The 11,507-nt window shown below is 32.2% G+C and overlaps 1 protein-coding gene across 6 annotated transcripts; it reads right to left on the bottom strand.

Moving 5' to 3' along the window:
- Positions 1-52: 52 nt before the first annotated feature.
- On the bottom strand, positions 53-10,339 carry gprs (speckle type BTB/POZ protein). 6 transcript variants are annotated; one of them, XM_081995929.1, is made up of 8 exons: positions 10,144-10,339; positions 7,737-7,967; positions 7,566-7,676; positions 7,298-7,333; positions 6,201-6,318; positions 4,877-5,182; positions 4,458-4,624; positions 53-4,350 (listed from the first exon to the last, which is right to left on the bottom strand). In XM_081995929.1, exons 2-8 carry the CDS (start codon positions 7,965-7,967, stop codon positions 4,174-4,176), a joined length of 1,146 nt encoding a protein of 381 aa, XP_081852055.1. In that variant the 5' UTR covers positions 10,144-10,339; the 3' UTR covers positions 53-4,173. The 6 variants fall into 6 exon arrangements, with proteins under 6 accessions (XP_081852055.1, XP_081852058.1, XP_081852056.1 ...); XM_081995932.1 differs by having other exon boundaries at positions 53-4,346; XM_081995934.1 differs by having other exon boundaries at positions 4,210-4,350; positions 4,441-4,624.
- Between the last annotated feature and the right edge of the window lie 1,168 nt (positions 10,340-11,507).

Genomic DNA, 11,507 nt, shown 5'->3' with positions numbered 1-11,507 from the left:
AAAGTAATAATAATTTTCAAAAATGTTATGGTTGAACTGAAATAAAATTCGGTTTTAATACATAAATAGAGTTATATTTTATAACATCTTAGCCCACACTATACACCCATATAGAAAGCAGGATTTCACTAATATAGAAATAGTCATTCAGTATTTGAACTCAAAAACATTATCAGTATGGTTTGAGTCCGCAATAGTGTTCATAAACTAAAAATAATAAATTTAGAGTATATTTCTGTATCTGGTAGATTTAGAATTGACAAATTTTCACAAACTTGAGTATAGATACACACCTTATTTAGCACAGTTTTATCATCATAAATTGGCTTTTTAAATTTGTCAGTATAATTCTATAGGCGTTACTTTAGTAAGTTTGACTACATAGTGGTGTTTACAGAGTACACAATTATAATAGACAGCAATTAATATTGTTTACCTTAAAACTAAAAAAAAATATTTAACATGGCCCAAAGGCATTATTTGCAAAAATTAATAAAATGTGTGTTAACGAGTATCAATCAACAAATAGTGAAATTACTAAATTAAAATAACATAATAATAATCTAAGTAACACCTGACTTTAAGTACATGTATGAGTAGATATTTACGTAATAAATGGACATTAATCTTAATTAATAGAATTTGGCCACTGGTATGCCTTTTGGTGTGGAAATAAGGGATTATAAGAGCATCAAATGGGAAAAAAGGTGTTTGGCTGTAAAATTATGGAAATGTGGCGGGTGGGATAAGATATTATGATAATAGGAGACCACCAAAGGGACCAACACATGGGTGTGATATGTGCCACTTATAGTATAGGAGGTAGACAAACTTAATATTTACTATTTTGAGTATAGTTGATTGGCATTTGAGTAGTGCTTATAGGATAATACATTTTTTACAAATGGATCAAAATATTGACTCATTTTTCGAAGGTGACTATGTAGTTTCTGCGGTTGTCAAATTCGAAGGGGCCTAAACAAATTCACTTCTCTATTATTATTATTGTACACATTTACTAAACAACAACAATAAATTTGGAAAAAATCAATGTATTTGTGTTTAATTTTTACTTTACCATTTAAATCAGTACATCATACCATCTTTGTTTCTCATTAACATCTAATTTTGGCCGCATTTGTTTTTACGCTTCATAAAGCGAACAGAGCGTAAACCATAAATTGACTAACTGTCAGATTATTTCATTGTGATGTCACATTAGCTCTGCTTGCTACATGGAACGTGAAAACGGACGCGGCCATCAAAATATCCTACCAATCGGTAGACTCAATAGTAATTATTTCAAAATTTTGTAATCGTTTTAAGTTATTTTAAACTTAAATACATTTTTCAAAATATGTTTTAACAATCGATTAGTTTGCGTAACTTAATTTCAAAACTTTTTTTGAGACAAAAAACAACATTGTTTTTCCATGTAGGATGTAAGTTAAATGTTTATTTAAAATAATAATAATCTTTTATCAAAAAACGTACTTTTTAGTATGTCTGTTTTAAAATTTTTTTTCTACTAGTACCATTACAAGACCATGAAAATGCAATATGCGTTTCATTTTCCAGGCTTCCCAATTTTTTTTTTTGTCTAGTGCGTAAATGGAACCGAACGATCGTATCTTAGGTCAACAATATTTTAGTTATTTGTGGAACAAATACATTTAGAAGGACTGATCTATTTGGGTGTGAAACTAATTAGTTAAGAAGCAAAGAAGTCTGATAAAATCCAATCTTTCATCAAAAAAGGTTTAATTTCGGACTTAAAGTTTGTGATATCTAGTGATATCTATAAAACGCATTTCAAAGTCTATAATCTGAGAACATACACATGTTTTGCTTTATTATATGAATATTCAGCTGTTACCTGTGTTCATTCATAAAACATTCCGACTATAATTTAAATTTTATATGAACAATGACAAGACTGCAACTGAATAAAAGTTTTAGTTCCATTTTTAGAAGCATATAGATTTTTTTGTGGATTACTTATTTTTTCTCAACAAACCTAATTCGAGAGTCTAATTGGCCAATTGAACAGTAGTTTTGGAGATGCTTATACAGAGTGTTCCAAAGATTTGTCAGCTAAACATTTCTTTTCAAGATTCAAAGTTTGTGTCTTATTACCCGTCAAAAATATGATTAAACTCGTATGAGGCAGTTTGTTCGAAAATAAGGTACTTTACTAAATGACGAAGTTTTCATAATTATTTTTATTGAAGGTTTGCAGAAGGCAACTATTATTCAGTCTGCAAATGTAAATTTTGATATAAAACCCAATGTAATAAAGAGGTCAATTGACAATGGAAACAATCTTTATTTTCTACACGAAAAAAGGCTATCAACCACAACGTTTTTCTGCTTTTGGAAAAAATTGAAAAATTGAGCTTAAAATGCACCAAATTATTGAAACAAAAAAGTACACATATTATAACTGTCAAACCAATTAAAAACTTGGTAAAAAAGAAAAGAAAGAGAACTAGAGGACTGCAGCGTACGTAAAACTGTTTTTCTCTCGCTAAAACACAAACTATTCACACACAGACACCCCACAAAAAAGGAAATCGATTAATTATTGAATGAACTTATTGGTTATACATTTTCCAAGAAAGTTACTAAGTCACGGATTGTTTGCAAAACCTAATAAAAATATTTTGAAGATAAAAATTTGCAGTAAATGGTAAACGAAATTATATTATCAGGGCATACATGGTTACAAATTCGATGCATTAGCATTGCCATCTCAGAAACTATAGTTGATAGAGCTTTAGTTAAATTGAGGCAAAGTTGTGCATTTTATTGCTAAATAATTTGGTAAAAAGAAATTTTTATTGGATTCGGAGATAATCAACAAAAAAACCGAAAAAGTCAAACTTCTATTTTATTTTTTTACCACTTTATTATTTATCATTTTGCAACCTCCATTTAACTGAAGCTCTATCAACTATAGCTTCTGAGATAGCATTTGTAACACCCTGTATGTATGCATTCTGTTTTGTCAGTTTTTCTTGTGTTTGAATAATTTGTTGCCATTCTTGCTAAATCTTCCTATAACAAACTAAAAAACTTTGACTTACCTAAATAATGCTGATAATTTGAAAAGTTAAAGAGCAAGCGGTGCAAATAGGACATAATTTGACAGTTGATCTGTGCTGAGAAAAAACGGTCATGTGACACTTAGATTATGTCAGTTGAGCTCTGGTCGCTTTATGAAGCTTCACAATAAATGAGCACTGTAATTTTTGTTTTTTTTTTAAATTGTTTTTCAGTATGACAGCAAAGCTTCAAAATTTTCCCATGCCAAGTATGACAAAAATAAAATATGCTTTATTTTTACTTAAACAAAATATGAGTATCAACAGGTACATATGTAAAATGATTTTTTTAAACTCTTTCAAAAATCCACAAGAGAGCGTACTGACAAGTTTAATTCAAAAAAATGGTTGTTTCGTCGACAGGTGGCGCTATTACAAAAACCTACTATTGTGCTGTCTAAAAAAAAATGAAATGCAATCCATAGCATTAATTTCATATCAAAATGAAGAGACTGAAAATTTAAATACTGCATCAGAGCGAAAACCTTCTTTCTTTCTTCAATTTCAAGTTATTGACAAAAATCTATCTTTAATAGAGTCGGTTTTACATAAAGATTAATTTATCATATTATTAGCCTCTTAATGCTGATCGCACTCAAAAAGTAAATTGTTCTAAACAAAAGTTGTGCAATTTCTTTCCAACAAGTCACACTAGCGCCTTCTAAACGAATTATTCATTTCAAAAATAACTGAGTTAAATTAGAATTTCAGTTGACCCTAACATACGATCCAACGGTCCCATTCGCCGTCCCTACAATTCCGTTAACTCTTCTTTGTAAGTAATCTTCTTCATAATAATCGTAAAAGTAAACGTGTGCGCAGGTGATGAAGGAGGTAAAAAGTTTTCAGTGCTTTGCGCTCCAGGCGATGCTGCAGATATCATCACTGTCGGTGGTGAATGATACACTGCTTGCACTTGGTGAGAGGGACTCGAATTCACTGAAGTAGTTCTACTAGGAGCACTGGAAGGACCACTAGAGGTAACTACAGGGGCACTAAAAGTGTGAAAGGGATTCGAGGATGTCCCGGGGGGCGGGGCGGAAGGTACGGGCACACCAGTGGCCTTATGTTAGTTGGAGTTATGCTTGCCATCTGAAGAAGCCAGTTCGGAGGATCCAGAAGAGCTCAAGGTGGTGTTAGAGCCGTAAGGATCCAGGCTACTTTGTACGCTCATCGATCGACCTTGATCCTGACGTCTTACCCTATTGGGTGAGAGTTTTCCGGGGTCGACGCTGTTCGGGTCTGCCTGCAAATTTTAGTGATGGAGGATCGGATTTAACGAGTGTTGCAACTAAAGCTTTGTCTATAAATAAAGCAAATGGCAGTTGTTAATTACTTAGTAAGCTACTCCACCTGATAAGCCAGGGCGTTCATTATTATGCTGTAGGGCACTAACCCTAGCGGGTGGATTTCTCTCATCAGAACGTTGGCCGGGATTTTATGAAATTGTATGAATTCCAAAAAGTTCCCTATTACGTCTTTCAGACTTGTTGTCGGGTTGTTGTCGCAATACTTTTTACCTACAAATATTTACTCGCTCTATACTAAATACGTAGACTAGGTGAATGGTAGGATAGTGTTCAAACTGCTAGAGACTATTAAGAGTTAAGCACTATCAACCCATTTTTCCATAATCAGGAGTTCACTCCAGGTAACCATATCAAATTATAGGTATTTTTTTCAACAAAAGTGCTGGTACCCCGCATAAAATACTCTAGTGTCCTATCTGTTAATAGTCTTGCTTACTACATTTTACTGTAATTACTAATTACCCCACATTAACGCCGCCTGGAACTTAGTAAACTCGTCCGCCTGTAATTCTTCTCTAACTAATATCAATCGCACCACGTGCTGGGGTAGAAGCGTAAAAGACCCCAGGTTCAGTACTTCATTGCCGTGCTCGTCGACAAACTCCAGTACTTTTTGGACTAAAGACTTAGTGCATTTATACTGGATGTACCGCTCTGCAGAAGCCAAAAGAGCGCACACTGTGTCAACGTTGATGCAACATTGGACAAAACCAGCGCAAGCTTTACGCAGTTCATCCAAACCGTAATAGTCTGCGGCATTCATTACTCCTGTAAGTAAATAAGCATTAGGCGAATTTCCTTGACTAAACCACTCAAACCAGATTAAGATTAAATTTAACCACTGAATTTTCCTTGAGTTATGATTTAAACCATGACGTCAAACTTAACCAGACGAGCTAATCTGCATTGGAGGATGGTTTGCCAGCATAATTAGGATTGTTATGTTCACAGAAAGATTAAACATATTAAGTTGTTTGTATCGATTAGTATTAGTATTGGTATTATTAATAATTTAAATTTGTAATGGATTGTTCAGTTTTCAGTCAGTTTATGTAATTACTCATTTGTGTGATCTTTTTCGTTTGTAGATGATGAGTTTAATTTTTGAGAAGTACCCTAGCCAAGAGTTTTATTTTTTTATTATTTTATGACCTGCTGATTTTTTTTGTAAAATTGTAATTTGTTACAAAATATAAAAACTTTTCTCTTAGTAGCTGTTGCTGTTCTGTTAGTAAACAAACCAAATTTCAAACAAAAAGCAAATTATTAAGTGTTCCGTAACGTTCCAACTGGCAAAATTGGCTCCATGAAGCTTTAAACACAACTTCTAGTGTAATTCCTCAAACTCTTTCTAATTTTATAGTTTCAGGTTATTGGTGAACGGCTTTCGACAGTTATGACACCTGTCACGTGACCTCAAAATATCTCTCACTTAACACCGGACTGTAAAATTTGACTCCATGGAGTTGTAAAGCCTACTTACAGTGTGGTTCTTCCAAGAAACATATCTACTTGGCGTTCCAAAGCAAAACAAAGTTCTATTGCTTGAATCCGTGCTTTTGATATGCATTTATTAGCCTTTTCATTATCATTCGCTTGAATTCTCCTAAAATTCCTTAAATTTTATTGACATTTTCTCCAAAAATATTAATTTCTCAGAACTTTGCATTTATAGTCATGTCAGAAAGTTTTGATTCTATGAACGAACAGGCTGCTAAAGTTATGACACTTAGTTCGTTAGTTACTCTGTATAAAACTGAATTTTTGAGGATATTTTCTTACTTACCTAGTAAAGTTCTGGGCTGTAAAGTGACGCATCCGGTGTGAATGTACTCGATCAACTGCCTAAAGACGTCCGGTTCGAACTCTTCGATGATGAGAGTTTGGTGCTGTTGAGATTGAGGCTACGTACAAAATTTTTGTCACTTATTACTAATTTTTATTATGACTAACTGTTGAAATGGCTGATACAGGGGTCCGAACCCTTTATTTTGAAGATATTTATGTCAAACTACATGCAGTCAACTCTATAGAACGTGTCAGGAAATGTCAGGAAATAATATACAGGGTCACAACTATGTTGAAAGAAAATTAATTTTAAATGAGTTCACTTAGTTTTAGCAGCATTTGTGACTGTTATTATATTATATTAAAAAAAATCTTGTTTTTTATGTATTTTTGTTCATTTTTATATTATTCTACTACTTTTATCTGTCGCCTTTAACTTATTTTTTTTTATTAAATTTTGTTTCTTGAAACCTCTACTAGATTAGATGTGGCGACAATACAAATTTTTTTGAGTTTGAGTTCGTGAGTTTAATTTCATTTTTAGTGTAACCATTACAAACATAACTTCTCTTTTTTTATACAAATTCAATTAAAAAAGTAGTATCTAATCTATTAATTAAAATTAATTGTCACCCTGTATAAATATTGCTTAATTAACTCGTATATTATTTCTAATTTAATCTTGAACCTGGCATGCAAAATTTATAGTTCAAATTTCAGTAAAGTATTCCAGTGGCTTGCAAACTAAATATCGTAGGTGAACTAGATTTGTGCTTAGAGATTTTAAAGAATCGATTAGAATTTACCCATGCAATCTGTAGTCTTAGACGAAGTTTTTTTTTTACTATTATAGGGTTGAATACATTCTTTAAAACCTATCTAAAACTACTCTATGGATGAACATATAGTAGATTCAAATTTTTTTGTGAAAGAAAGTCACATTCTGAAGGAAAGTAAAGGGCAGTTTAACCTAAAATTATAAAGAAAATAAAATATTTGCTACAATCTATCTACTTTGCACTAGGAAGGTGATCTAATATTTTTTTTCTAAAAAAGCAGTTTTTTTGTTTTCATTGGAGGGACTGGATATTTTACCTCTTGGATAGGGGCCAGCTGCTGGGTGTAGCCTCTCTAAATGTATAATATATAACAAGGATTATTCACTCTCCACTTTACCAAAGCCCTACTTAACTAATTTTAGGCTGTTAAAATGCTCGCTAAATGCTTATTATACAGTGGTTACACGCCATGAAAATTATCAGCTAAAGTCATTATAAAGCCCGTTCTCTATTTGAACTTTTTGGGTATTGTTGTTATTCTCTAAAAGCATTACACGATGCTGAAATATTATAGGAAAAAGTACCTGTTGGGATGAGTTTTGCAAGTTTAGCAATGGTTCTGAAGATCGTTTCAGGAATAGCCGTAACTTATTTTCTCTTTGTGGTGGTTCTTTTTTTCGCTGAGGGCTTGGTGCCTGCGAAAGTAACATATTTTAGTGGGGACAGTACATGTAAAAGTACCGTAACTGTCAAACCTGATAAAGCATTTTGTGGAATACTCGAGATCGAGCAGCTAAAACAGCTTTGACAGCACAGACTGGTTCCCTGGTCTCTCCAACTAGAAAGGTGACGTCGCATAGTTCGGGCATTGATGCCAGAAATTTCATGTCCTCGGCCAATCCCGACTTGTTTTCGAAAGTGCTGAGGTCAGGCTCGGCCTCAGCCATGATGATGTAATTTGCGGGTAACAACACGCTTTCCGGCATCTGAAAACCAAACGAATAACAACTAAAGTGTGTAGCTACTGAATGGCACACAAATCAAGAATTTTTGATTTTGTAAACGATTTACATATCCAAAGGCAATACAAGTTGTTTTTTCCTACGAGTCTCATTTTCAAAACAAGGATTTTTCAGATTTTATAAAATTCTTAGTAAAGTACGAGTAGGTATATTATGTCTAACATTAAATTATTATAAAACTTCTGTTTTGTTGCAAAAATAGGCTTCTTCATTACTCTTGTTTCTCAAAAGATTCAGAATTAATGAATTTATTCCATTGATTGAACTTTCTTCCGGACATTTAATGACACTGCAGATGATCTCTGAGCCGGCATCAAAGACACTTTGCAAAAGTTATTATAAATACAGGGTGTCCATGAAAAGGATGTAGCCGATTTACACTAAAGAGAACGCTCTTCCTAGGCAACTATATTTGCAAAAGTGGCTCTCAGTGCGACATCGGAGATACGTATTTACAAGAAAACGGTATTATTTTAACTTTGACACCCAGTATCTCGAAAAAGAGGTACTTCATATTTTTGGTTTTAACTATGGTGGTCACCCTGTATTTTGTCGCAAAATCTTAACAAAGTTTTTACTATTTAAAGTTTAAGTTATACTAGTTCTGGGTTAGTTAACCACTTCAGAGAGTTTCCATCAACCTTCAGATCTCCAAAGCTAGTTTTACATTAAACTGACAACTTTTTCGTAAATTTCTTTACGAATTTATTAATTATTAGCTATTATATTACATTGCTGTTATCCCTACTTTGCCTTCGTGAAGTTATAAGTTATATTTGACATTTATCAATAATTCTGCCAACAGCTGCAATTTTGAAAAAATCTGTCTCACCTCATATTTTGTTTATTTTTCAGAAACTGTGTGTTAATTAAACTAAAAACTAGTTAAAAAAAACTCGTAAATAGTGAAAACCGGTACAAAAGCCGGAGAAATACCTAAAATAATATACAGGGTGCCCGTGTTATGAGCCTCACCATGGAAAACTCGGTTATTTAAAGGGGGAAGTTTAAATTGGGACAAATTTGAGAAATTAGGAGTCGATTAAAATGCTGCTTTAAAAATTTTAAAACTCAGTACTTTTAATATCTGAAAAAAAAAATTTAAAAATGTATTTTTATTATTTTACTATTTTATTTGATAAGATAACTGAAAACAAAAGATTCTTTACCATTGCCCCATTTCCTCCTCTACAAGGTGACAATATCAAATTTCAGTTCCGACGTTTCGGTTTTTGATTACCATCATCAACTTTGATTTTTCTTATGGGCGCCATAATAAATTTTTACATTTTTAAAATGGGCTATTTTTTCTGATTACGACGATATGTCATATGATATGGTTCAAATTGTCAGTTTATTGAAAATAACGAAAATTATGTTTTAATAAAGGTCCCCTTGAAAATAACAGCTCAACAATTTTTTGTTAAGTCACTTGACACTTCTTCACGTGACATCTTTTACATTTTCAAACCGATGAGCATGGGATACTGATAAATGACGTCAGGGAATCTCCTCTGACTTTCTAATCAATTGTTGATTGATGTTATTTTATCGCACTCTTCCGGGCCTTTCCTGATTTATTTGATGAGGTATCTGAAAATAAATTACTGTGCCATTTTTCATCATCTCCTTTCAGCGTTTCCATAGGAATTATCTGTGGATTAAAGTATCGGTCCTAAGTATAACTCATTTTTTAAATTAATTAGAATTAATTACGTTTGATCAATCTGGTTCTTGATGAATTACCATGTTACATATGATCTAACTTTTGTTTTTAACTTTATATAGAACGATGTGATAATAAATAGGTAGGTATCTAAACTAATAAACATTTATACTAGTATTTTTTTAGTTTTTGTAGCTTAAATAGTAATAAATAGTTTGGGTAATTTAGTTATTATTTAATTTGGTAAAAGCTATTAATAAAATCATAAATTTTAATAATATATTTGGTAGTAACTTTACTAACTATTTAATTGCAAAGAAATTACTTAATTAGTAGGTACATATTGCTTTGAGTGTGTGGGAGTAGCGTCCACCCATGTTTTCATACGTTTACACTACGCCGTACATTTGTTTAATTCATTTTGACTTATTTTACGACTCATTCACATGTAGTAATAACAATACTAAAACTTACCTGTTGATTTTAGTTCCTGAATCCGCCCAAAAATAAAACCAAAAGAAAAACAAAATTTGAAACTGAAGAGAAACAAACACTCTACAACACCAAATTCTGCACAATCCTGAGTGTTCGTTTTATTCGGCCACTGAAAATTACATGAAATTTTTCGGCAGCATAGTGGAAACAGTGGAACGTCCCAGGAAAACTGTTGAACGTTTCCAGTGAGCCTTATTTGAACACCAGATACGCTTGCGCTAGTCTAACGATTCTTGAATGGGACCTACACAAGGACGGGTTATCAAAAAATAGAAATGAGTATCGGGATGTTTAGTTTGTGTTAAATACTAATGATGCTTTTCCGTAAACACATTCTTACATAATACTTAAATAAATGCAAATTGATAAAGTTGGTTTTTGAACCGGTGAAAAGACAGAACATTGAACGTTAATAAAGGGGAACTATTTCTAAAATAAATTTTATTTATTTATAATATTAGCGTGGACAATTACTCAAACTGTAGTAGTTTAAACACTCTTCAAATATTTTTTTTCTGCGACTATACTAAACTGCTCGTCAAAAATAATGGGACAGAAAAATGTTTTCAAGAGTTTCTTCAAATTGATTCACTCGATTTTAATAATTTTTTTGAGGATTAAAAGGTATTTTTTTCCTCTTTCTGATGACCTTAATGCAATTTTTGAAACTTGCCACAGTTCCAAAAAAATTGTATTAGTTTTTTGGTGGGAAAGTTACCCAAATTCAAATTTGTGCAATAGAACCATAAATTATATCAAATTTGTGGTTTTACTTAAGTAAATAACTGCTGTAATGATAATATTTAAATATTTAATAGATTTTTCCCAAGAGTGGGAGGTTCAACATTTAAAATAACTACTTTGTTGACTACCACATAGGTGTAACAATAATTTGTAAGTAGTAAAGCTATTAAATAAATAGTTCCTTTAAAACTATACTTTGTTTTTTTAAATCTAGAAATAAAAACTCTTTAATAATTTTATCGAGAATTTTATTAAATCTCTATTCCACTGAAACTGGAGGCATCCTCACACCATCCTGACAGAGTAAAGTCACAATTAATAGGGCTAATTATTCAATACATTAATAGTATATTCTATATTAAGAGCGGAAAGTATATACCAGGTGTCCAAGAGCACCCTGGACATAGGAGATTAACATGGGAAAACGGTTTTGATTTTTTTGCGCCTGTACGGTTGATTTGATTGAAAAATCGTAATAATGAAAGTTGTAGTACCTATCACGGACTAGTTTTCTGTATTTTTTTCAGATCTGTAACTTGAGCCTTTTAGTCGTAAAACACGAACATAAATGAGAAAATTTTAACTTTTTACCTGCACTG

The sequence above is a fragment of the Ips typographus genome, linkage group LG1 (genome assembly GCF_016097725.1).
Source record: "Ips typographus isolate SLU linkage group LG1, UJ_Ityp_2.0, whole genome shotgun sequence".
NCBI lineage: Eukaryota > Metazoa > Arthropoda > Insecta > Coleoptera > Curculionidae > Ips > Ips typographus.
Note: the sequence above shows the minus strand (reverse complement) of the source record. Positions and strands in the feature narration are given on the sequence as shown.